The sequence below is a fragment of the Alosa sapidissima genome, chromosome 12 (assembly GCF_018492685.1).
Source record: "Alosa sapidissima isolate fAloSap1 chromosome 12, fAloSap1.pri, whole genome shotgun sequence".
NCBI lineage: Eukaryota > Metazoa > Chordata > Actinopteri > Clupeiformes > Clupeidae > Alosa > Alosa sapidissima.
In genome coordinates this window covers 25928758-25951535 of record NC_055968.1, presented here as the reverse complement: position 1 = coordinate 25951535, position 22778 = coordinate 25928758, and the positions used below count along the sequence as shown (strand labels likewise).

Genomic DNA, 22778 nt, shown 5'->3' with positions numbered 1-22778 from the left:
GCCTGCAGACTGCCCCGTTCTCTAGGGACGAGCCCAGACGCAACCCCCGCAGCCTTCTTTTCACCGTTGATCGCGGGACAGAGGGGCGTGTCTGTCGGGGGAATAATTTCAGTTATTTCTAAGTCGTGGTTTCGAAGACCAATGTGTGCTTCAAGTTTAAAAATTTGTGCGCCAAAGTTGGCATGTAGGCTATGGAATTAGAAATGTTTATTGCTCGATTACGAAAGCACAAGTAAGCAGAGAATGATTTTGATGATGCAGTAGGATAGGCTTAAGCCCACTACAAGTAGCCTGCAGGCGACATCCACCCGGCCATATGCAACAGTATTGTGCAGCATATTACACCTGAATAAATCATTACAATTAGCCTGGTAATTACAGTACAATTGTAAACGGTACACATTTGTATTTGTATTGTCAGAAATTAAATCAATGTTGCAAGCCTACAATCAGATAAACAAAACAGATAATGACCCTGTGATAAACATATGTGTGAAAAACACATTCTTGTAAGAAAAAGGAACATTTTATTAGGGCAAAAGTGTCTGTTTGACATGGTAAAACTGTATTACAACGAATACACATAAATTCTTAAACACGTCCCGAGGCAATCCCATGTAATCAGAACCCCTGTTACTTCCCCTCACATGTTACATACATCGACTTATGGTGACCCCTAGCGGACAATACAGTGAATCAATCAATTCAAGATAAGTTGGAGACTTTTCAGTTTCATTTTGCGTGAAACAGTCTTATTACATCCCCTCCATTCCGAACACGGAAAAGTAAATTATGGGTTGCAAACAGACCGGATGGATTACAATGTGAAAACAAGGAAGAACGTGTGAAAAAGGGAAAACATAACGATACGTCTCTGCACCATTTACTAGATGACCAGACTGAAAGCAAAACACTGCAGCCTAGGCTAAAACAAAACCTTAAAATCAAAACATTAAAGTGCATGCAAGCATCATAGCAGGTTTCAAATAGGCATATGCTGTCCAAAATAGCTTGAAGGCGAGGAACTGTTCATCCCTACCGCTAGAGGGTGTTGTCCACCATCGACATGTTTGTCTAACATATATACATCTCTCCCTCCAGGTTACATTTCCCGCATTGATAACAACTTGCATCAGACACAAATTTAACACAAAACAAAAAGCTGTACTTATGCTTATATCCTAAAGACATACCTTTGGTCTTCCTTCAAATTCAGGAATTTGTATTTAATTATTTAGGCAAGAGTATAAAACATTTAGAAAAAGAAGACAAAATATACTATGCTCATTCTCGATTAAACCATTTCAGAATATGGAAAATCCCTGAGAAAGACACTGATATTCATTAAATTATTCTCTTTTTTTCACACAGAAATACATTTGTTGCCATTTCACCATCTGAGCACATTGTTTTGGAAGGCATTGTTGCACACCACTGACGGTCATTGAGAGCAAAATATATATTTAAACAAACAAACAAAAAAAAACAATTGTGAGACCTATACATGATACATATACCTTCATCTTTGCGCTCTGAGTTGTATTGGAAATATTGATCACTGTGTTTACTGCACACTGCTCACATGGGAACACTGTTATGGAGCTCTGTAGGTCCCTCTGTAGGTCCCTCCCTCAGTGGCATCAACCCCTCGCAGGGCTCATTACTCCGTATTCCACACAACACACCTTCGAAAAAAATACCACTGAAAAGCCCATGTCTGTCGTCAAGAGCTTGCAGAATAATTGCTGTGGTGTAAGCCTGCCCATACCACTACCAGCCCCATTAACCCAACCCACTGTGTAGACAGATATGTGTGGCTGCTGTGGGGAGGTAGCTGGGATACCTGCCCTCTGTTATCTCTGCCACCCACCATTGCTCTCTATCTGCCTCAGAGGAGGGTCCCCTTTCTCCTCTGATAGGCTCCTGGCCACGAGGTGTGGCGACGGGTAGGTGCCGCCATCCCTGCCCATGGCGGAGTGGCCCTCGTGGGGAGGGTGGCCGCTGATTGGTGAACAGGGCCCCATGTGGTGTGGCGTGGGTGTGGTCGGAGAGCTGATGTGCTCGGGGGAGGCGCGCTCCGACTTGATGCTGAGGTTGAGCGAGGAGGTCGAGGGAGACGGGGGTGTGGAGGTTTGGGAGTACCCTCCCACGGATATGCTGGAGTGGGCAAGAGTGCAGAGAGAGGGCATCAATTACCATCCTAAGCCATGGAGATGACAACTAAAGCATATAGTGTGTGAAAGGACAATTAAAATGAATTATTACAATTATGATAAGAATACATATAATTAAATCTACCATATTTAGCACTGAAGTGACTTACTTAACTCATTAGAACAGTAATGTGGGTGGGTAACCCTTGCTAGTAGAAAACAGGGTAGTAAACTGGATCATGATGACAAGCAAAATATATTTGGATTTGTTTTGCATAAAACAGTTTTGGTCTTTTCAATGTTAAGTGTCTAAGTAGGTTTGTATGATCCAAATCTAATGGTTAAACTACTAAAAAGAGTGTGTAGGAAGGCAAAGAAAATGGCACAAAAACAAACTTCAGGTCCACTATCAAATTCATAAAGAGAGCTCCATATAACTATGAAATATGCAAAGCTAGCTAATATTTCTTCTCTAACATCATCAGTAGAAATAGGAATAATACTTGAGTGCTATTTTCAGTTGTCAAGAAATTAACAAATCCACCTTCACAATTAGCACCTGAACCTCTCTCAACTAATAAGGTCCTTTAAGATCATTTTTAAAGGGTAAAGAATGAACATATCTTCTCAATCACAAATAACTCATTTGAACCCATCTGAAACCACAGCTACAAAGATAGGATAAATCAACTTAATGTCTTTATGAATTTAGCTTGATGGACTACGAAAAAAAAACCACTACAAAATCTCTTCCACATGTTGCTTGAACACTCTGCCTACCAACCTTTTCAAATCTGTTTTTTCAAGATTCAAGATATGCTTGAAATGGTAGATATATCATTGCAGTCTGACACATTTCCCATGTCTCTGAAAACAGCTGTCGTAAAAACCCCTACTCAAAACTTGGGTGTCAAAACTACAAGCCCATCTCCCATCTACCATTTATTTTTTTCTATTTATTGCCATCTTTAATCAACTATCCGCCCTCTTAACAAAGAAACAGTTGGTTTGAATAATGTTGATTACAGTCAGCTTTCCATGCGTCAACCACAGCAGGTTTTAAAGGTTTTAAATGCCTCAATACAAATGCAGGCAAAACATAATAGTGTTATTTGTCCTTAGTGCAGCATTTGACACCTTTGAGTGTTGATTACAACATATTACTACATAGACTAGAACACTGGGTTGACAAGGAGGTTCTTTATTGCCAGTGGCAACTGTACCTCAACACCAATGTCTTCAACCTGTGGTGTCCCCCAGGAATCAATCTTGGGGCCACTATTATTCAACCTTTATATGCTCCCGTTTGGACAAATCTATACGGTCCCCTTTAATCTCTTTGTCAATGCATTGACACAACTGGATTTTCTTCAGCGAAACAAGGAAAAAATGGAAGTAATAATTGTATTTGGTAAGGAGGAAAGACTTACAGTTAAAGACACTCCAGTGGTCTATTGCACCCCTGAAACTTTCTCTCTGTTCTTCAGAAAGTACACGCTCAGAGGATTTTCATGAAAATGCTATTTCGCTCATGATGTCTTGTAAAACATCTGACAAACATGTTAAAGGTGCAGTCAGAGATTTCACAGGAAGTTTTGTTTGTGCTTTTGTTTATGTATAAATGTATTAGCAGACGCTTTTGTGCAAAAAAAAAAACAACTTTATATTTTAACCAAGGACCAAATAAAACACGCCAGAGGTAGCTCACCCCTACCTTCAGTATTCCCAGAGAAATTCCATGCATGGTTTTGTTTTTGTTTTGGGGACAGGCTGCCCCACTCTGTTTGTTTCCAGTTTCCGGAGCCTGGACTGCCTACAGAGACCGTTTTTTTATAGTGTACTCACAGAATGGCAGCTAGTGGTCGTGAGGAGATGATTGATGAATGTGACAAATATTTTTGTAAAATCATTGACTTGCACCTTTAAAGGAATTATCCGGAGTAAAATGCACTTTAGATCAATTTACGGATGATTGGGATTACATACGTTGAGTTGACATCAAAATCATGTCATTCGGATGTGTTTTGAGAAAGTTTGATTTTACTGTTTTTAGTCAAAACTCGTTAGCCTGGAAGTGACCAGGGCATGTCATTTCACCGCTACAAAACGCTATTTTTATAACTCTTCTACAGTTCCAAACAACATTACACTTACGTGGTAGTGAGTAGAGGGTCCCTAAAGCCAAACCGAAGTATCCCGAGGTATTTATGTGGTCGGATAGAGAGTCCAGAATGAATTTCATCAAGCCAGTACGGACTTTCCCCTAAAGATGGCAGCTGCAGCAGCAACATTTCCAGAAAGGTACTGGCTTGATGAAATTCATTCTGGACTCTCTATCCGACCACATAAAGACCTCGGGATACTTCGGTTTGGCTTTAGGGACCCTCTACTCACTACCACGTAAGTGTAATGTTGTTTGGAACTGTAGAAGAGGTATAAAAATAGCGTTTTGTAGCGGCGAAATGACATGCCCGGGTCACTTCCAGGCTAACGAGTTTTGACTAAAAACGATAAAATCGAACTTTCTCAAAACACATCTGAATGACATGATTTTGATGTCAACTCAACGTATGTACTCCCAATCATCCGCAAATTGATCTCAAGTGCATTTTACTCCGGATAATTCCTTTAACAAGGTTAAAAAAACGTGATTTGAATGTGCAAAATGTTGGTGTCTTAATCAGTTTGTTATCACCTCACAAACATTGCCAAACTAAAAGGTATTATGTCAAAGCATGATTTTAAAAAATCTTATCTCCATGGGGTGATTACGGCAATGGGATTTTCACAGGCCTTCCTAAAAAGACCATCAAACAGCTTCAAATGACAGAAAATGCAGCAGCTGGAGCTCTTACAAACATGAAAAGAATGGACGATATACTCCAATAATTAAATCCCTGCACTGGCTTCCAGTAAGTTACAGAACTGACTTTAAAGCATAGCTGCTTGTTTGTAAATCACTAAATAGTATGGGTCCAAACTACCTGACATGTTTCAGCAATACACAATTTCCAGACCTCTCAGATCACAGGGGTAATATTTGTTGGTAAAATCTGCTGTCAGATCTAAACTGTTGCCTGTTTCAAATGTAGACTTATGACCAAACTGTTCAAATGCATTTACTTTTCATCAGATATGTTTTATGACTTTTAATTGTGTACTTTAAAACTATTCTTATTTGTCCTTTTATGGTTTTATTTACTATTATTAGCTATTCTTTGATTATGTTTATGTAAAGCACATTGAATTGCCTCAGTGTTTGAAATAAACTTGTCTTGCCTTGCCTTGCCTTGCCTTTAATGTCTTAAAGAAAATAATTTAGGCCACAAGATATAGTCTGGAAGAGTCTGTCTTACCCTTGGCTAATATGAGGCAGGTGAGATTCGTGCTGTTGCATCTGCTGCCAGGGGCCCATGGATCCACGCTCTCTACTCGCAGAGTGAGGGAAACCTGGGCGCGTGTACTCTAGGACAGACAAAGACAGTCTTGTTTGACTTTATTTTACCCTTACACTAACATTTATTCAGTCATTCATGTTATTACCTTCACTATACCTTTAGCCATGTATGCATTTTTTTATCCAGAGTAAGTGACTTTATCACTAGTCACTACTATCAACATGCCAAAGGCCCTGCACCCGCAATGCCAACTAGTTTTGCCATTAGGGACAACATTAGTGTAAGGAAATTATTATTATCATTGTATAACCACACGCCTACACAGACAGGGTTCAGTTCCTGTGTGTGTCTGGGTGCACACTTAACTTGAACTTTCTGTTCTTAAATCTCAGCACAACAATTTCTGCTTACACAAATGGTTATACAATGATAATAATAATTTCCTTACAATTAGTCACTGGTATGTATTTAATACTGGGTTCTATTCATGGAATTATAAATAATATATTCTCAGAAACACTCAATAATGAATTATACATTCACAGGAATGGACAGTGTTGAGACATCAACACAAAATCAACCATCCAGAGAGCTACATAAGAAGAACAGGGACATTGAAGAATCTTCTCTAGCAGTGTTTTTGCGGGGTATGCAAGTGATGATGACTGGAGAGTAGAGGCTCACCAGGGGGTCCATATCCGGCCAGGCCATGACCAAGCAGCCCTGTCTTCCCCATGGACACCATGTGATTGCCAGGCTGCATGCTGTGATAGACCACTCTCTGGAGGGGTAAGAAGATCTGTGTATTACTTCATAACATCAACCCACCAGCAACAATGGACACCAGTAACTTCCAATGGCATGTTTGCAAAAGTATTAGTAGTATAATAGTATTTTCTACATCACTGGTTACAGTCATTTCAATGTAGTAACTTGATCATTAATGATGAACATTTTGTAAAGCACCTACACCTGATCACACAAGAGTTTCTGTATCAATGAAGAAAGTCCTCATGTGTGAGTAGAGGAAGTTTCTGATATAGCTTGTATTATAGGGATCGCCACTGTAGAGGCTCTGAGGTAGTTGCAGCAGTGGTGTGTGTGTATGTGTTTGCATGTTTGCGTGCATGTGTGAGAGAGTGAAGTGTGTGAATGGTATCATCAGCACGCTTCTAATTTGGTGTATTAGAAGCACTGGCTGTAGTGGTCGTCAAGACAATTATATCAACAGGCAGTGCTACTGCTGGTGGAGGAATCTAAAAACGCGGTTTTCTCTGCGTCTCTCACATTGGTCAGGTTGGAGCGCGCTCCAGGTGGGGCCTCCATGCGTCGACTGTCCCCGCCGAGGTTCAGCGGAGGCGACGACTTCATCTCCAGGGCCCTGCTCATGTTGCCATGGGAGAACATCGAGTAGCCAATGCCTTCAGAGAAGCACACATGGGAAGTGAAAAACAAGATGTGGCCGAAATTCTGTTTCACACACTCCCTCATTCACTCGCAAGCTCTCTGCCATGTGCACTCTCGCTCATTTAAAAGAGAAGTGTTTTTTAACTGATCTGTTGAAGCAGTATCTGTTCACCACAGCTGGCTTTAGTGATGCCTCAGATAAGATTGATTCTTATTGCACTTTAATGTGTAGCATGTACAATTGCTAGTATAGGATGATTGTAGAGCTATTACAGGATACATTCAATATTATTAGTTTTTTATCATTTAGCAGAAAATATAATAGATTTTGAAAAAAACTACATTTCTAAATGTTTGTACTTTTGCTTTGTTTGTTTTGTCTAGACTGAAAGGCTTTTGTAACATGGATGTGCTGTATGCTTAAAACATTTTAAGCAGCAGTCTTGTGCCAGTGTAACCACACGATGCGCTAAATATGATTGCGCTGGGATTCCCATGTAAGACAACTTATAGCTGCGTGATGTGAAGTGTGAGGCGGACAAGTTGTCCAGCAGGTGTGATGTTCAGCGCAGAAACCACAAATCAGCCTTGGCTGGCTGTTTCACACCGCCTAGCAGAGCTATGGAGGAGTGGCGGGGGGCCTGTTTCACACCCTGAGACTTCCTGTGAGCGAGCACCCAACTGAGCAGGCTCAAGCCATTGCATGCTGGCTTTCTATTAGTATAATTCAAAGAGTGCGGTGGTCAGTCGTTACATTTGTATGCTGTTTAGCTGTGTTGCACAAAGGCTGGTTTTATCTGTGGCTAACGGTAAGCTCAGTAGCAGACTCTTAATGTGGGGGCTAGGATTTTTTTTATGTTTGCAACATAATGTAATTACGTAAAGTGAATACATTACGTAAAGTGCAATGTAGTATGCAGTTCAAACATGTCATTGTTCTTTCAGATCTACAAATAAAGTATACAAGCAGGTAGAAAATGATTGTTTCTACAATCTTCCAAGGACTTCACAAGCATGGTGGAGCAGTCAATCAATGACAATCAATTGACCGTTAGGAGTCTGTGTCACTTTGGATAAAGCCATCTGCTTAATATCAGTCAACTTTATGGGTATGGGTCCTTGAAAAGAGAGGATCCGGATGGCCTCTCACCTGAGTGTGGTGTGATGAAACCCGGATGGGTTGCCGGACCAGCAGGACTGGTGGTGCCAGATCTGTGGCCGAGAGGCTTAAAGGCCGGGGCCCGGTGCGGTCCTAAGCCTGAGTTGGAGACGTTGGGGTACCCATTCTCACAGCCGGAGTTCATCAGTGCCTGGGCCTCGGCTGGGAGGAGGGAGGGGGCCTGTGCAGGCACAAAGACTGGTCAAAAAAGCCACTGAAACATGTTAAGAAGAAACAAAAATTGGTACAGGTTTAAACAGCAAATTCATTAGGCACCAGACAATACAAAAAACTGCGACAATAAAACACAACATCTGATAAAATAGTTGACAACCATATAACTACATTCTACATATCTACATTCAGAGACTCAAATATCAGCATTTCCATATCAATTTCATCTTTGTTCTCATTTCAACGGTATTGTTCTGTTTGGGCATGAAACCCATGACCCTTGCTGTTGCCCCGACTGTGCTCTATGCGTCTTTAAGTGGCACTCACGTAAAAGCGCTGGCGTGCCACTGAGAGGTCCATACCCTCGCTGAGCTGGTACTTCTCCCCTCCCATCTGCATGCTGTCCTCGTTGTCCACCTCGGCTCCGTCCAGTCCTAGGCCTTTCCTGCGCAGCGTCTGCAGCAGCATAGAGACATAATTCTAAATATTCTCCACTAAATCCATATTCATGTGGAATAGCATTTGACATATGCAGAGTTCAGAGGAAAATGCATAGCGCCTAAAAAGAGTCCTATTATTAGGATGCATTCAGTAGTCAAAGTAATAAGCACTTTATGACAGTCAGAGTCAGACTAAGCCTCCCACCGGGACAGAGTTGTCTGCTGTCCTTGGTTATCAGACAGATTATACTGTATCTATCTTATGCATAGAACCACACACTCCACATACTCCTACAGACAGAGCCCAGAACATTGACATGTCTGTTTGACAAGAGACCTTGACAAGCCACAAACAAAATGCAAATAGCAAACATACTGTATGTCACAGGTGGTCCCACTGACTGTATAATAGTCAGTACATATTTAGTAGTACATATGCAATGGAGAGGTTAAGAGCATTTTAATAATTGTGTGCATTTACAAAAAAAAAAGGCACACAATGAAAAGGAACTGTCTGTGGCATTGTACCTCCAAGATGTCTGTGTTGGTCCTGCTCTCATGAGGCTCACTGTACTCAGTGTATTTGAGAAGGACCTTGTCCATGTCCGTGCTGGCGTACTGGAACAGGCGATTCGTGCTATTGAAGATGATGAGGGCGATCTCGCAGTCGCACAGCACGCTCAGCTCATACGCCTTTTTCATCAAACCAAACTTGCGTTTGGTGAACGTGACCTAAGAAACCACATCAATTCGCACTTAGAACACTGAGGCAGAGCTGAGACAGCGTTGAGATGGGCTGATAAGCATACTGTCTATGCGCGGCTTTACTGACAAAGGAGGAACAATGAATTAAGAGTTTGTTTGAACAATTTATTTCAGTTTGTCTTTGGGTGTTATGCACTTCATAATTCCCCAAAAAAGAAACAATTAAATAAATGGCAGTTTGATTCTTGTACATGTCCATGTTGTTATGATTAATAATAGGAAAAATGTTTACTCACTTAAGGGATACATTCTTTTAAACTTGCTAGTGAACTTGCTTATATAAATTCAATTGTACTTGAAAGGCAGAAAAATGTGGTGTGACAAAAAAAAATGACACATGTTAAATATGTAAATTACCTGCCGGTTTCGTTGATCCATAATACGTGAGATCTGTATTTTCTTTCTCCCCATTGCTTTGTTTTTCTGAATATATGCTACCTGTGTAAATACAGTAACTTAAATGTATTTCTTCATCAAATTAGACATGGCTGGCATTGATAAATGTTCTGCTTAAAACATATGACAATAGAATTGCATGAATTAATGCATTTCATCTTTTTTTTTCAACTGTGGATCCATTTACTGTGTTTTTTTTTTTATGTTGTCTTTGGATCCCTGATCACCCCACTCCCCAGGCCTATAATAGAGGGGTATGTATTTTTAACCTGAAGAGGCTGTTGAGTTCTTTTGTTAGTCCTTGCTCCGGCTAACACCCACTCAGTCTCCACTATCCCAGGCCTAATTTTCTTTTCCCGGAAGTTATAGTTAAAAATATGCCATCTCCATTTAAAGGTAGAATACTGTAAGCAATGTTGTGACAACCGTGCACAAAAAAAAGAAAAGAACATAACATGTTCCAATACACCCCCTTTTCTCTCATGAGCTGAATGTACACAAACAATTGGGCAGAAGGGGCAATCCCCCCCCCCCCACACACACTGTGCAGACAACCTATATATAATCTATAACTACATCTATATGATTTATAACTGAGCTATAAATTAAAGCATCCTGTCTGAATATTGCAATTCTGTCAATATCACCTATGTAGGCAAAAGTGTTATTTTAATGTATTGGTACAGTTAATATAATTTCATTAGGTCTAGATATTTTAGTGAATATTTTAGTCAATCTTTTCCATCAAACAAAAATTACTCCAGTATAAGGTGCCTAAAGAGAAGTAGAATTAGTGTCTAAGGTATTATGACGTTTTAATAGAATAACACACTGTTAACACCACAAGCAAACTCTGTGTCCTGGGTGACTGCTCTGCTGATGTGAGACCCAAGAGGATTGTTTCACCACTACTATTTCTCTTATACTGGACATGTATGACCTCTGCTATAAATAGGATCAAACCCGCATGGCGAGCGGATATGGTGCCTGTGTTCCCACGACCCCGAAAGTGCCCGCCACAGCCAAGGCCGTCTTGGCACACAGAGTCAGGAGACTGCGAGGAATCCACCTCTTTTGACTAGTATTGCCTTATAAAGTATATTCTGATCTGGGCTTTGGTTGCGTCACTGTTCAGGTGATGGTATCAGTGTGGGACAGTTGCTGACAAGCCAAATAATGTGCAAATTAACTCTGGTGGACACAAGGTTTACCTGCAGGACAGACGAATGACCAGTCTGACCACCCCAAACCCCAACACACTCACACGCACACACGTACGCACGCACGCACACAGGTTTTTTGCTCACTTCAACTTTTTGACTACACAAAAAAGTCCATTTCAAAGTTATTTGCATGTAGAGCAACAGCATTCAGGCTTCTGATGACCTAATAGTTTCAGGTCAAATGTAGCGGAGTCATTTAACAGGCTACATGGTACGTAGGGAACAATTGAGGAAATGGTGGAACTTCTTAAAAGCAGATGCAGCATTTGCCATCTTTCAAAGATAAATGAATGATTGAATGTGCTAGACCAGCACTTCATGCTGCCCACTATATCCTACAGTAGGATATTTAAGGAACTGAAGATAGCTAGTACACGTCTGCATCACGCAATACTGTCAGCACTGCATGTCTCCCTTTTGACTCGGCATGTGCCACAGGTCTTGTTCCTTAGAGAGACAGTGACTTCCTCTGATGCCCTCCCGGAGGCCGGGCTGGTGGAAAAGAGTACACAAACAGAGCGGGCCAGCCACCCCAAGCCCACTCTCCCTAGCGCACAGGCAAGCACTCTCCTGGGAGTGGAGGAGTCTTAATTGCCCAGGGCCTGGCAGGGACAACTCTGACAACAAACAGTTTCATCATACAGTCTAAGGTGTTACCATAAACTGAAGGAAAGTATACAATACAACTGAAGAAAAATGTTTCCATGTAATATTAGGATTGCATCTTGTAGTATGTAGTAGGTGTATGTGTACCTGCTCTTGACTTTGACTCTGTACTGTTAAATTATTACACCAATATGCCTATGTCACAAAGAAACATTTTGATTGATATAATAGTAGATTTGAGTCTTGGTGTGTAAACCTTGCTGTCATTAACACCACATCACCAAAAAGTTTAGAAACATATTTCTTTGCTCGCATAACATCAACACAGATTATTTAACTGCCTCGAGGTCAAAATTTCAACAACTCACTGGATAAATCAGCCTTTGATTGCACTATTTAAGATCTGTGTCATATACAGTAGGCTATATTTTTCATCGTAAAATATTACCCAATCATCAAGGATATGGAAATGTTTTCTAATTAATTACTGAGGCATTCTCACAGAAGATACTTTGTAATGCTGCATCGACATGGGAAACCAGGTTTCAGAAGATTGACTAAAATAGAAAGCAGGGTGTTGTTATTTGCATACTAATGTCCACAACCTCAAAACTGAGTCAAACTTGCCAAAGATCTCACAGAATGACTTGTATTTCTCTAAACACTTTACAAAAAAGGTTAATGTGCACATAGACCTGCCTAAGAGTTGTCATGAGATGATTACATATTAGAATTTCAGAGATAAAATATACCAACTTGAGCTGGATGTTTTGACAACTGCCTACTAACAGGTAATAACAGAAATAATCTATGATGGAAAAAATCATGTTCACTTGTTCTAAAAAAACCTGAAAGAGATTGATATAATAAGTGTGAACTGTATAGTTAAAAGCATATTTTGTCTGGCAAAATCATATTGTTCTGGTTAAGTTTACTTTATTATTATTATTATTATTATTATTATTATTAATACTATTATTATTGCTATTATTATTATTATTATTATTATTAGTGGGCTTAATCAAGCACACAGCATGGCGAAGCCAACATATTTCTTTGCTCGCATAACATAAACAGATTATTTCACTGCCTTGAGGACAACATTTCAACAACTCATTGGATATATCAGCCTTTGAATGCACTATTTAAGATACGCTGTGGCATATACAGCAGGCTGTATTCAATAATAGCAATAATAGTGATATAACTGGGTTGAGGAAATGCTTTTGAGTGCATCTAATGTTATAGCCAAGAATTCTCTACAACACATAACTCAGTTAATTGCAGAGATGAGGTATTTTTTCATGGTCTTATGCTAAGTCCTAATAGGCTGTTAAAACATACTAACAAAGACCTTCTTATTGAGAACTGTCACCCCCAGGTAAATATTCTAATTACACATAGCCTACATATCTACTTAATGCCATGCCGTGTTAAATTACTAATGTTGCTGTAATATTGATAGCCTTACTTGTTTATGACAATACTGTTCCCACATAACAGCAACTATGTGACCAACTTGACAAGATTCTGGTAGCTGGGGGAAACTGTCCAGAATTGACACCATAAATTATATTATTTATACAGTTCTCCATGCGTCTCCATGTTCCACCACTTCTGACTACTGCATTTTGCTAGCTCACCTGTCACTGGTTGCCTATCTCCAACCAGCTGTAGTCTAAAAATAGCCCACATCCATCGCTTTGACTCGTAAAGCTACTCCGTCAAAACCGCCCAATGAACCAAGCTTTTACCTTTACATGACGAATTTGAAGGTGTTACCTGGAGGTTTGTTCAGAGTGAGCTGGTTTGGAGTTGTCTCTTCGATCTGATACTGAAGCTCGACTTTGTGTTCATTCTCCAGATGCGCATACTGTACCATCAGTCTATTTGTAAATGAAAAAGAAACGCCCACACTGCTGTGCCATTGGTTTAGCGCTCTATACGGGTCTGTTTCGTTATGGCCATTGGTTTCACGCTACCACGGGAAGCTGCTCTCTTTGGTGACACTGGGTTTGCGCTCATACTACAGGAGGCCGCTTTCTGCCTATTTTGAACAAGCGTCTCATAAACGTGTTTGCCAGTGAATGAAGGCTGTCTAGAACTTTAAATAGCTTTTCGTCAGGAGTCAGTGACTAGGCCTGTGTGACATGCATATCTTTGACGCTATTGTTAGATTTGGTATTTTTGTCAGTTTTGTCGTTGCCATCTTCAAACGAACGTGAACAATTGCGCCCTGATAAAATCTGAATAAAAATATGAGATGAACCCTCAAATATATTGGTTTGACATTAGGCGTTTTTGAATATAGGTTTTTAAAGACATGTTTATCGAATCCTGAAAGATGTTTTGATGAAATTATGAGGTGCGAACCTATAATAGCCTACAAGAGCAAATATTTGCTGTCAGGAAGGGTAATGGTCCTTTTATAGGCTAATTTCATGACACGTTAACATCTCACTTGTCACCAACATATTTCTTCTTAAGATATTTTCTCTCTCACGTGAATTTACTTTGCAACCACATTTTAGAGTGCGAGCTGGCAGAAGTCGCTTTATTTAGTTTGTGGCAAAATTTCTAAGAGTCTGTTATGATGCCCCATTTGATGGTGAAAGAGTTCAATGTTTCACTCACTAAATGATAAGCGACACTCTAAGATACTGAAGAATGGGCAATTTACTCGGCAATAGGCTACATGAACGTGTAGCGTGCCACTGTCTTCATGAGTTGTTTGTGATTAATTTATTTTTAGGGGAGCTATATCCATCAACTCGCTCTTAGTTTAGCATTCAGTTTCTATGAGAACTGAGGTCACTCCGTCATTGAAAATAAGCTGTGTGTTCAAATTTGTTTTACGAGATTAAACTGTAAAATCTGTGCTGCATCTCAGAACACCTGCAGATATGACCGATGTGAGGTAAAATTGGGTGAATGTGGGTGGTAATAGTCCATAAGAAAATAGTAGCCTATATGATATGTCCATTTCTTTCATGTTTGAACATTCTATTCTATTACATTCTGTGCATTAGTGAACGATTCTAAAGATGCACATTTTATTGCTGCTTTAGACCTTTCTGATAGCAAGCACTATACTGCACAAATAAAGCTGTGGCATATCTGTCTCTGTTGGTCTGTTACACATGTCTTGACCTTTAATTGTTGACCTTTACATGTTTCAGCTATAAATACAATGGTCAGAATATAGATATAATTGTTTTAAAAACATGAAAGTTAACAGGATATTTTGGATGCAATCAGATAATCCTTCAATAAATGATGCATGTTCTGATCGCTGGCCACAGTAATAACAACAATAGAGTTAGCACCACTATTTGTGAACCATTTGTGAAAGTGTGCAAAGGACAGATAAAACATTGGTAAATTTGTGCCATTGTTGGGACCTTTCATGAGGCGACACCATTGCATCTTTAAAAACTGGGAATTCAATCTAGAGCATGGTCAGCATTTTCAGGCCATGTCATCTAAGAGAGGTCAGAGCCGTGCATACATACTAATTGTTATATTTAGAAGCAATAACTCACACATTTATTTAGGAAACATTATTCTGTTCTGTTTTTAGGACCTGTTGCATGTCTGTCAACACATCTAAACATGTCATCCCAATCTGCTATTCCCATTGCAAACCATAATTACCCTCTCTAGTAGATGTGTCCACATTAACTCATTTACACACAGTAGCTAGGTTAGACTCTAGGGCCCTCCTGCTCCAAGTCATCTGATGTAAGAATCGGCAACCTCCTATCAGGCTGCTGAAATTCCCTGACCAATAAAACATGTCTGTCCTCAGCAGTTTCCATGCAGGGGTAGGGTATTCATGTCTAAGCACTAAAATAAAAAATGAAAATTTGTGGACATGGGCGATAGCAAGAAAAAGAATGAAAACCTTGTGGCTCTGGGTTATTTGTTTTTCCATTACTCTTGTTGTACAACATTCCCACCTCACAAAAGTATCCTGGATGAGCCACTTTTCCAAGCCTGGCAAGTTTTGTGGTGCATTCAGAAGATAGTTTCAGTTGAGGGGAAAAGATGAATGAACGACCCACTGAACTTTCAAGACCATACATGTAAGTCCTGAGGCAATATTATGATTGTGTATCTTGATGACTTAACAACACATTAACTTAAGTAATGAATGACAATAACACATGCAACTTGGTCTTTTACTGTTTTGCACATAAGAGGAGATACTTTTGCTTGTCTTTGCTGTCAGATGAGGGAACCTATGGAAAGTGTTCACAATTAGACAAGTTTTGTGTTTTCCTGAAACTTCTCACTTCTGCTTTTGACAACATCAGTGGCGTCTACCTTTTGAGCATGTGGTGAGCTTGTCAGATTCAGAAATAGCCTCCATGGTTAGTGTGCATATGTTAGAGCAATTCTTCGTTGTATAGTCTTTTTTAAGCACCAAGCTTATCTTGTTCAGAGCAGCATCTAGCTGGCCTTGCACTCCTTACCACCAACCCTGAGTTGCAACCCCCCCCCCCCCCCCACCTGTTCTCTGAAAAACAACTTCACCATAACTGTGAATTTTTTTCTTTTCAAATGAGCACTCCCCTGTTCACCAAAGAGTTTAGACAAAAAGACAATGACAAGCAAATTTAAACTATCTGCAAAACATTAGGGATTTGTTCATATCATTATACCTATAATAATACAGAAAGGGAAAAAAACTTTTTTTAATCAAAGTTATCGACTTTTACTATGCCATGCATTTACTTATGACTAAAAGCATTTCTTCACACTATTTAATTTGATTTGTACCCTTCTGTCACATGTTTGGTAAACCCTGAGATATGGTATGCATTTTATGCAGATTGGAATTTTAATGTATTTTTTCCTTCTGCTCATCTTTCACCTAAGGAGCTGGGCTGCAATAGCCAGAAAAAGGGTGAATTCCTCACCTTTGTGCCCTTAAGCAAGGCACCTTGATCTGGGGAGGCCCTTGTAATAATTTACGTATGTATAAGTCACTGTGAATAAATAAGTAAAATATGTATATGCTTGTATGCACATACCTTTATTTCAAATGTCCCAAAAAAAAAAGAATTTCGTACAAAATAATATATATTATTAATAGTTTGTGCTTGCCACACATCTATATGTTTAGAACCCTTGCTATCTTGTGGAAGGTTACACCACTGGCAGTGGTATAAAGATGTTTGTGGGATGGGTAGCCTATATGTCACTCTCTACACCCAGAGAGCTTTACAAATTATCAACACATAAAGGCCTCAAGACTAGAAGTCCAAGTGAGAATAGTCATTAGGGTTGACTAAGACCACACAGGAAAAGTCATAATTCTACCCTTGGTGTGACATTCAGCCTACATCAATCGAAGAAGTACCACTGGGTGGCCTGTGTGAGCTTTAATCTGGACATTCAGTGCATTTGCACAACACAAACAGTCCCACAATATACACACAAGTCGTCCTGTAAAAAAGCACAGAGGCAGGGTCCACTTAAGTCCCAATGATAAAGAAAATACGAAACCAACACACCACTAACTAGGCCTACATCACTTCATGGTCTTAATGAACATGGATTTCAGAATAGTAAAGTCCCCAAGAATTTCTTTTCAAATGATATTATACTCCCTCTAGGCTAACTAAATGTTTTTGCCTACATTACGCAGCCTAAATAAATGTGATGAACGGATTGCTCAGCAATGTGAGGGTGCAGGCTCTTGGAGTGTCACCATAGCAACCATTGAAAAGTTAATTGGATTCAGAGAAGAGAATGAAAGCACATGCCTCACCACCCCGAATTCCCAGAACCTCCATGTTTTTAACCCATCTAATAATAGCAAACGTGCATCTAACATTGCTTTGGTTTCGGACAAATTGCGGTGATGCATTTATCAACACTTTCATGACGCATGGCTAAAAGGGTTATCACAATCTATAAAGCATTATAACTTAAAGAAAAGACCATTTGCCCCGAAACTCAGGAAATTTATATTGACTAGGCTACATATCAAGTCTATTAGAACGAACTAGAGATAGCCTATTGTCTTAATTAAATGAAAAAGCTAGCTGTGCATGTGCCTGTGGATATTTTGTTGCAGAGTTGGCAAAAAGCTAAATAATGATGAAAGGGGTCACAACAAGTGATAGTCTAACTATGTTGTTATAACTTTTAACATCTTTCCTGAGAGTTAGACCTCTCTGGGACGAGCAAGTCATCGCATTGTGTCAGAGAATCCGAGTGAAAAGTCCATTGTTGCACTGCGAAGTTTTTAATCTGGGGATTTTAAGAACATCACATGCTCAGTCTGAGAAGTGACGGACCTCTACACAAATGCACATTCCAAAGCTCGTTTCTCCTCTCTTTAGCTGTTTTCTTTCGTACAACAAAATGGAAATCTATTAACCTACGAAAAGATTGAAGGAACCCAAGCGCTACAACTCCACAGCGGGCACCTGCGTCACCATTTTGAGGAGTTTTTCGCTGGAGGGACCAACTTTGTTTTTCGGGCGAAGGCGAATTGCTTCAGCATTTCTGAGGATTTATTGCACCCTAAAATGACGTACACGTATAGCCAACGATCTTTAATGGTGCTTGCTCTATTAGGGGTCCTGTCTGCCATTATGTCTTTACTATCAGTCTTCTTGATTTTCCAACTTCAGTCACAACAAACGGGTGTCAAGGAATCTACGTCGCCTATCGTTCCCGTTGAAGTTGCAGTTGTTCTTCTGCCGGTTTCAACAGTTCTTACTGCCTTGTCTTTGACACTAAACCTGAGTTCTGTGGTGGTATGCATCCTGCATAGCTATTTCACCGCTGAGATTTGCAGAGGGGAAGAAGACACGGAGAGGTAGTCTAACATTTGTTTAATTACATACGCAGTGTCTGACTATACTCAGTGTATTCAGGCCTCATATAGCCTACTCAGTTCTGGGAAACAATGTTTTGATAACTTTATTCAACACTTTACCCAGTCAAAAAAATACTCAGTGAGGGGGCATGCAGTAACCTAGTGGGTGACCCCAAAATGTCAATGCGACCCCTCATTCAAACTGAATACAATCCTCATTGGTCTTATCATTCATGACCCAACGACCTTCCCCACATTTAACAGAACAGGCTTGTGAGTGTTTGCATAGAATTAGAGTAGGCTAAAACTTATGCACTGTAATGGGCAGTTGTAAAATAATAATCTGATGCAAGTGGTCCAAAAATGATAACTGTAAATGTAATTTGCACAACCTTTTCTGCCTCTGTAGAGCTGACTGGTTTCTGTTTGACAGTCGAGCTGTGCGGCATGTGGCCATTGGTTTATTTTGTCTTGGTGTGTCCGTCTATCTAGCAGGTAAGCGAAACACATTGTTTGTTCTCATATAAATGTGTGCTTTGGTCAATTTGACCACCAGCATAACCTGTGAATAGCTGTGTGATTGTGTGATTGTGACTCTTTTCAAACACTGAATCTGAAAGAGAAGCTGACGTGGAGAGCTTCTCACAAAAGTAGTTTTAATCATCAATAAACACATTTCTCATTCATACCAAGCATTAAAACCAATATTATGATAGATCACAAAAAAAGATGAAGAATAAAGGATAAAGTTAAGCTCATTGAAACATTTCTGTGCGTCAGTCAGCACCTGCAGGCTAAGGTCTGGTCAAATTCCTTGAGAGCACTATGCACGACTGAGAACAATTCCTTCTTTTATAGACATCCCTAAACAGACATGCTAATGGCATGCCTGGCAGAGTGACAGGGTTTCCCCTTGTGGGGAGGACCTGTTTGAGGGGTCCTGATCTGCTGATGTAGTGGCAGCACCCTCACAAGATGAAGGGACAGGGAGCCTTTTACAACCTCCCCAACCTCCAAAGCGCAGAATGAGAAGGCCGCTGTTTTACATTCCCGGGCCGTGTTTCTCCCCCACTTCTTTTGACACTGCAGACTCCACCGCTCTCTTCCTACAAAAAAGTTAACACAACAAAAACAGCCTAAATTAGTGTTTTTCGCAGTGCCAAGGGTACCTGAGGTTAAGCAACTCAAACTTTTTTGAGGGTGTATATTCTTTGTTTTGCAGCCATGTCCATTTATATGCTGTTGGTGTTTGAGAACGAGACAGGCATCGCCAGCGTGTGTGTCCTGTCCTCGGGAGTACTCGTACTGCTAATCATAGTGGCTCACTCCCTGGCACGGGCGGCCCGTACCGCCCGACAGTACCACAGCGAGCACCCCCACGCCATGTACCAGAACGAGCCCGAGAGCAGCCCCGGTGTCTACCCACCTGAGCTGGGCCACGTGGACAAAGTCAGGACCCAGCGCAGCCAGTCCATCCTGCAGCGCCAGCTGTCCTACCCTCCCTGCCCTAACGTTAAACAGAAGCAGCAGTACGCTTCGTCCAGCGGGATGCCGAGCCACACCAGCGAGAAAGAGAGCTACAGCGGCAGTGGGGGAGCAGCGCCGCGCATGCACCGGACCCTGTCTGCAGAGTCCGGACTGCTCCAGTCCCCGTCCAAGCCCTGGAACGGGATCAACAGTGAGATGAGGACTGTGTTGGCACGGAAGTCAGGTGCCATAAGCAAGGACTCCACTCTGGTATGACCAACACTGACCAAGTGGTCAGCACAACCAGGGACAGCCTGTATCCACGGATCAGTAGTTCCATCTGCCAGCAACACATCACATGAAGATGGTCACTTCATGAATGCTGTATAATGTATCATATGCTTTGTCTGTCTGTCTTACTTAAGGAAAGTATGAGGAGGTTATTACCTTAACACTTACGGTTACACACCACTGACAATGCTAAATGGGTAATGTGGATTCCCCATGCACCACTTCTCTAACTGTTGACCGCTGAACCAGAAAAATGCGCTCATTTGATATTTTTGTATTGTTATATTAACTTATTAGTTCATGACATGTTAGTTATGTCACTTTCCATACCTGTCACTTTCCAAATAATTTCCAATAAATAGAATTTTTTTAACAGTCTATTTGGAAACTGGTTTGTTTAAATACAATAATTAGGCATAACAATTAATTTGTTAACTACAAGGCCTAAAGGAACCATTTAACCCTAATTGGATTGAAACTGTTATCAAAGTGTGTATGACCCTTTGGTCTAGTACATATAAACATTATAAACAGCACTGAGCTCTAAAATATGACCAAACACACACAGACCAACTGAACTTGTATTTGTGTCACCACTTGATAAAGATCTATTAGATCTGAGATATGTGGGCAGTGATAAAACGGGCAAACTACAAAATCAGTTGACAAGTTCACTCACTCAGCCTACTAAGCAGCCTGTTACAATGGCAAGAAATACTAGCCTATGTCTTTGCTCTATTTTCACTTGAAAAATCTCTGAAAAAAGATTTCATTTGTTTAACAATGTAAGCCCACTTTACTGTTGAACAATGTTTTAAGCATCTTTGGTATTTTTTTATATGGCAGATTATGGACATGTAAGGAGGTGGGGGAGAAACTGGTCTTACTGTTTGTCAACCAATTACGTTTTCAGACCTACATTGAACTTTGAGCAATCCTAGATATTGGTTTTGTCTGGGGCCTGATATGTATGGAAAGAGAAAATAGGACTCCGAATGACTTTTGAATTAAGACATACTGATCAATATGCCTACAGAGGAGTAGTAAAGTTTCTCACTGGTGAGTTCATTGTGATTAAGGGACACTAACCTTGGACACAGTTTCCCACTGCTGGTCAGTGATCAGGAGGCAGAGGATGGGGAAGGGTCAAGGGGATGAGGAGTGGGGCTTACATCACTAATGTGTCATCACACACACATGAAAACAAACAGAAACATGACAACAAATGAAATAGAATGAACAGAATGAACTAAAGGGGGGGGGGGGGGGGGGGGGGTCAAGGAACTGATGGTGATGTCAGGTAAAAAATGCTGCCATATCATATATGAAAGATAACAGAACGAATAAAGGACCAACAGACTGTGATAAAAAAAAAAAATGAGATTACGTTTTTCTCTGATAATGTCCTTTGCTTACAGTTTTACAAGGGGTGATGTGCATTCTGTCTGAGTGATAAATTATGTGAATTATGACCTCTACCTGCGGCCTTGGGTATTGTTTATCTGCTCTTTCATAGAGATGGTCTGACGGAGCAATCCCTCTATGCTTTTGAAGTAGAGACTGCTGTTGGTCATGCTTTTTACAGCACTGTGGAGAAAAAAAAAAAGTGAGAATCTAAGGCCTACAGACATTACACTCTAAAAAGCAACATGTTTTTTGGTGACCCTTTAGTTTAATCCTCAATATATTACCTGCATGCATACTCCACTGTATAGATGGCCCCTTGACTTTGCTCTTCCCAGCTTTGCATATCCGACTGAAAAGGGAAAACAAAAAAAGGAGATGGGCTTCATCAATTTGGAATGATGTAGTAGGCTAACGTTAATGCTAAACAGCAAGACAGTGAAATGTAATGGGAATTCCCTTGTGTAAAATATATGCTGGTCAGAATAAACAGGTCTGTCAGTATGCACAATGAGGAGAGGCATGAAGAGTAAATAAAAATAAAAAAGACGACATGAAACTCACTTTGTGTTGCACTAGCTCTGGCAGTGACCTCCTGACATGCTCCTGCAATCTGTACAGCGCCACAGACGGTTCATTGGCCAAAACGTACATGCTCTCTGTGAATTTATCCGTCACTGGAATAGATAACAATTACATTTTAGTTGGATGACTTACTGTAAAATATATCGTAGCCTATCATATAGCAACTGCAATTGGTAAGTAGGTCTACTGTCAGCTGACTGACTGCTAACGTTAGCCGTTATGTTGGGTAAAGACAGACTAGCAGCATCGGCAAATATAACATTATGACAGCTGTTTATAATGGTTATTGCATATGCACCTCTTTTAACTTTTAGCTGCATTTCCTGGTCATCCATTTCGACAAATTAGACGCCCCTGGCTTCTTGGCAGCAATGTCGGTCTATTTTGTTTTCTTTCTGCCCTTAAAAATGGGTCCGTTCATCCGCAAAGGCTGTGAACGTATAGTTCCTAGGTGTAAATGTTTGACCATAACAAC

At 40.4% G+C, this 22778-nt stretch overlaps 3 protein-coding genes and 1 long non-coding RNA gene across 5 annotated transcripts in view; 1 reads left to right on the top strand and 3 right to left on the bottom strand.

Moving 5' to 3' along the window:
- The window catches only part of LOC121724887, a 178772-nt gene that overhangs the window by 5031 nt on the left and 150963 nt on the right, over window positions 1-22778 (bottom strand). The window lies entirely within an intron of this gene.
- On the bottom strand, window positions 359-14148 carry mef2b (myocyte enhancer factor 2b). Its single transcript, XM_042111760.1, has 9 exons — window positions 13504-14148; window positions 9854-9934; window positions 9260-9463; window positions 8619-8747; window positions 8109-8298; window positions 6839-6972; window positions 6236-6332; window positions 5510-5618; window positions 359-2157 (listed from the first exon to the last, which is right to left on the bottom strand). Exons 2-9 carry the CDS (start codon window positions 9905-9907, stop codon window positions 1854-1856), a joined length of 1221 nt encoding a protein of 406 aa, XP_041967694.1. The 5' UTR covers window positions 9908-9934; window positions 13504-14148; the 3' UTR covers window positions 359-1853.
- On the top strand, window positions 17449-20677 carry tmem221 (transmembrane protein 221). Its single transcript, XM_042111765.1, has 3 exons — window positions 17449-18556; window positions 18966-19051; window positions 19779-20677. The coding sequence occupies exons 1-3, from the start codon at window positions 18264-18266 to the stop codon at window positions 20297-20299; spliced, it is 900 nt and encodes a 299-aa protein (XP_041967699.1). The 5' UTR covers window positions 17449-18263; the 3' UTR covers window positions 20300-20677.
- On the bottom strand, window positions 19196-22742 carry borcs8 (BLOC-1 related complex subunit 8). Of its 2 annotated transcripts, XM_042111770.1 has the most exons (6): window positions 22602-22740; window positions 22283-22395; window positions 22006-22070; window positions 21794-21901; window positions 21404-21490; window positions 19196-19662 (listed from the first exon to the last, which is right to left on the bottom strand). In XM_042111770.1, the coding sequence occupies exons 1-5, from the start codon at window positions 22636-22638 to the stop codon at window positions 21436-21438; spliced, it is 378 nt and encodes a 125-aa protein (XP_041967704.1). In that variant the 5' UTR covers window positions 22639-22740; the 3' UTR covers window positions 19196-19662; window positions 21404-21435. The 2 variants fall into 2 exon arrangements, with proteins under 2 accessions (XP_041967704.1, XP_041967703.1); XM_042111769.1 differs by lacking the exon at window positions 21404-21490 and having other exon boundaries at window positions 22602-22742.

Bases quoted from the DNA above. Each gene is read 5' to 3' on its own strand.
- borcs8 (XM_042111769.1), bottom strand. From the start codon at position 22,638: ATGGATGACCAGGAAATGCAGCTAAAAGTTAAAAGAG. The intron at 22,071-22,282 runs GTGAGTTTCATG...TTCCCTTTTCAG, and splicing joins CAGAGCTAGTGCAACACAAA to TCGGATATGCAAAGCTGGGA. The intron at 19,663-21,793 runs GTAGAGGTCATA...ACTTTTTTGTAG, and splicing joins AACAATACCCAAGGCCGCAG to GAAGAGAGCGGTGGAGTCTG.
- tmem221 (XM_042111765.1), top strand. From the start codon at position 18,264: ATGACGTACACGTATAGCCAACGATCTTTAATGGTGCTTGCTCTATTA. The intron at 18,557-18,965 runs GTAGTCTAACAT...CTGCCTCTGTAG, and splicing joins GGGGAAGAAGACACGGAGAG to AGCTGACTGGTTTCTGTTTG. The intron at 19,052-19,778 runs GTAAGCGAAACA...TTTGTTTTGCAG, and splicing joins TGTGTCCGTCTATCTAGCAG to CCATGTCCATTTATATGCTG.
- mef2b (XM_042111760.1), bottom strand. From the start codon at position 9,907: ATGGGGAGAAAGAAAATACAGATCTCACGTATTATGGATCAACGAAAC. The intron at 8,299-8,618 runs GTGAGTGCCACT...GTGCCTGCACAG, and splicing joins TGGCACGCCAGCGCTTTTAC to GCCCCCTCCCTCCTCCCAGC. The intron at 2,158-5,509 runs GTAAGACAGACT...TGCCCACTCCAG, and splicing joins CTGCCTCATATTAGCCAAGG to CATATCCGTGGGAGGGTACT.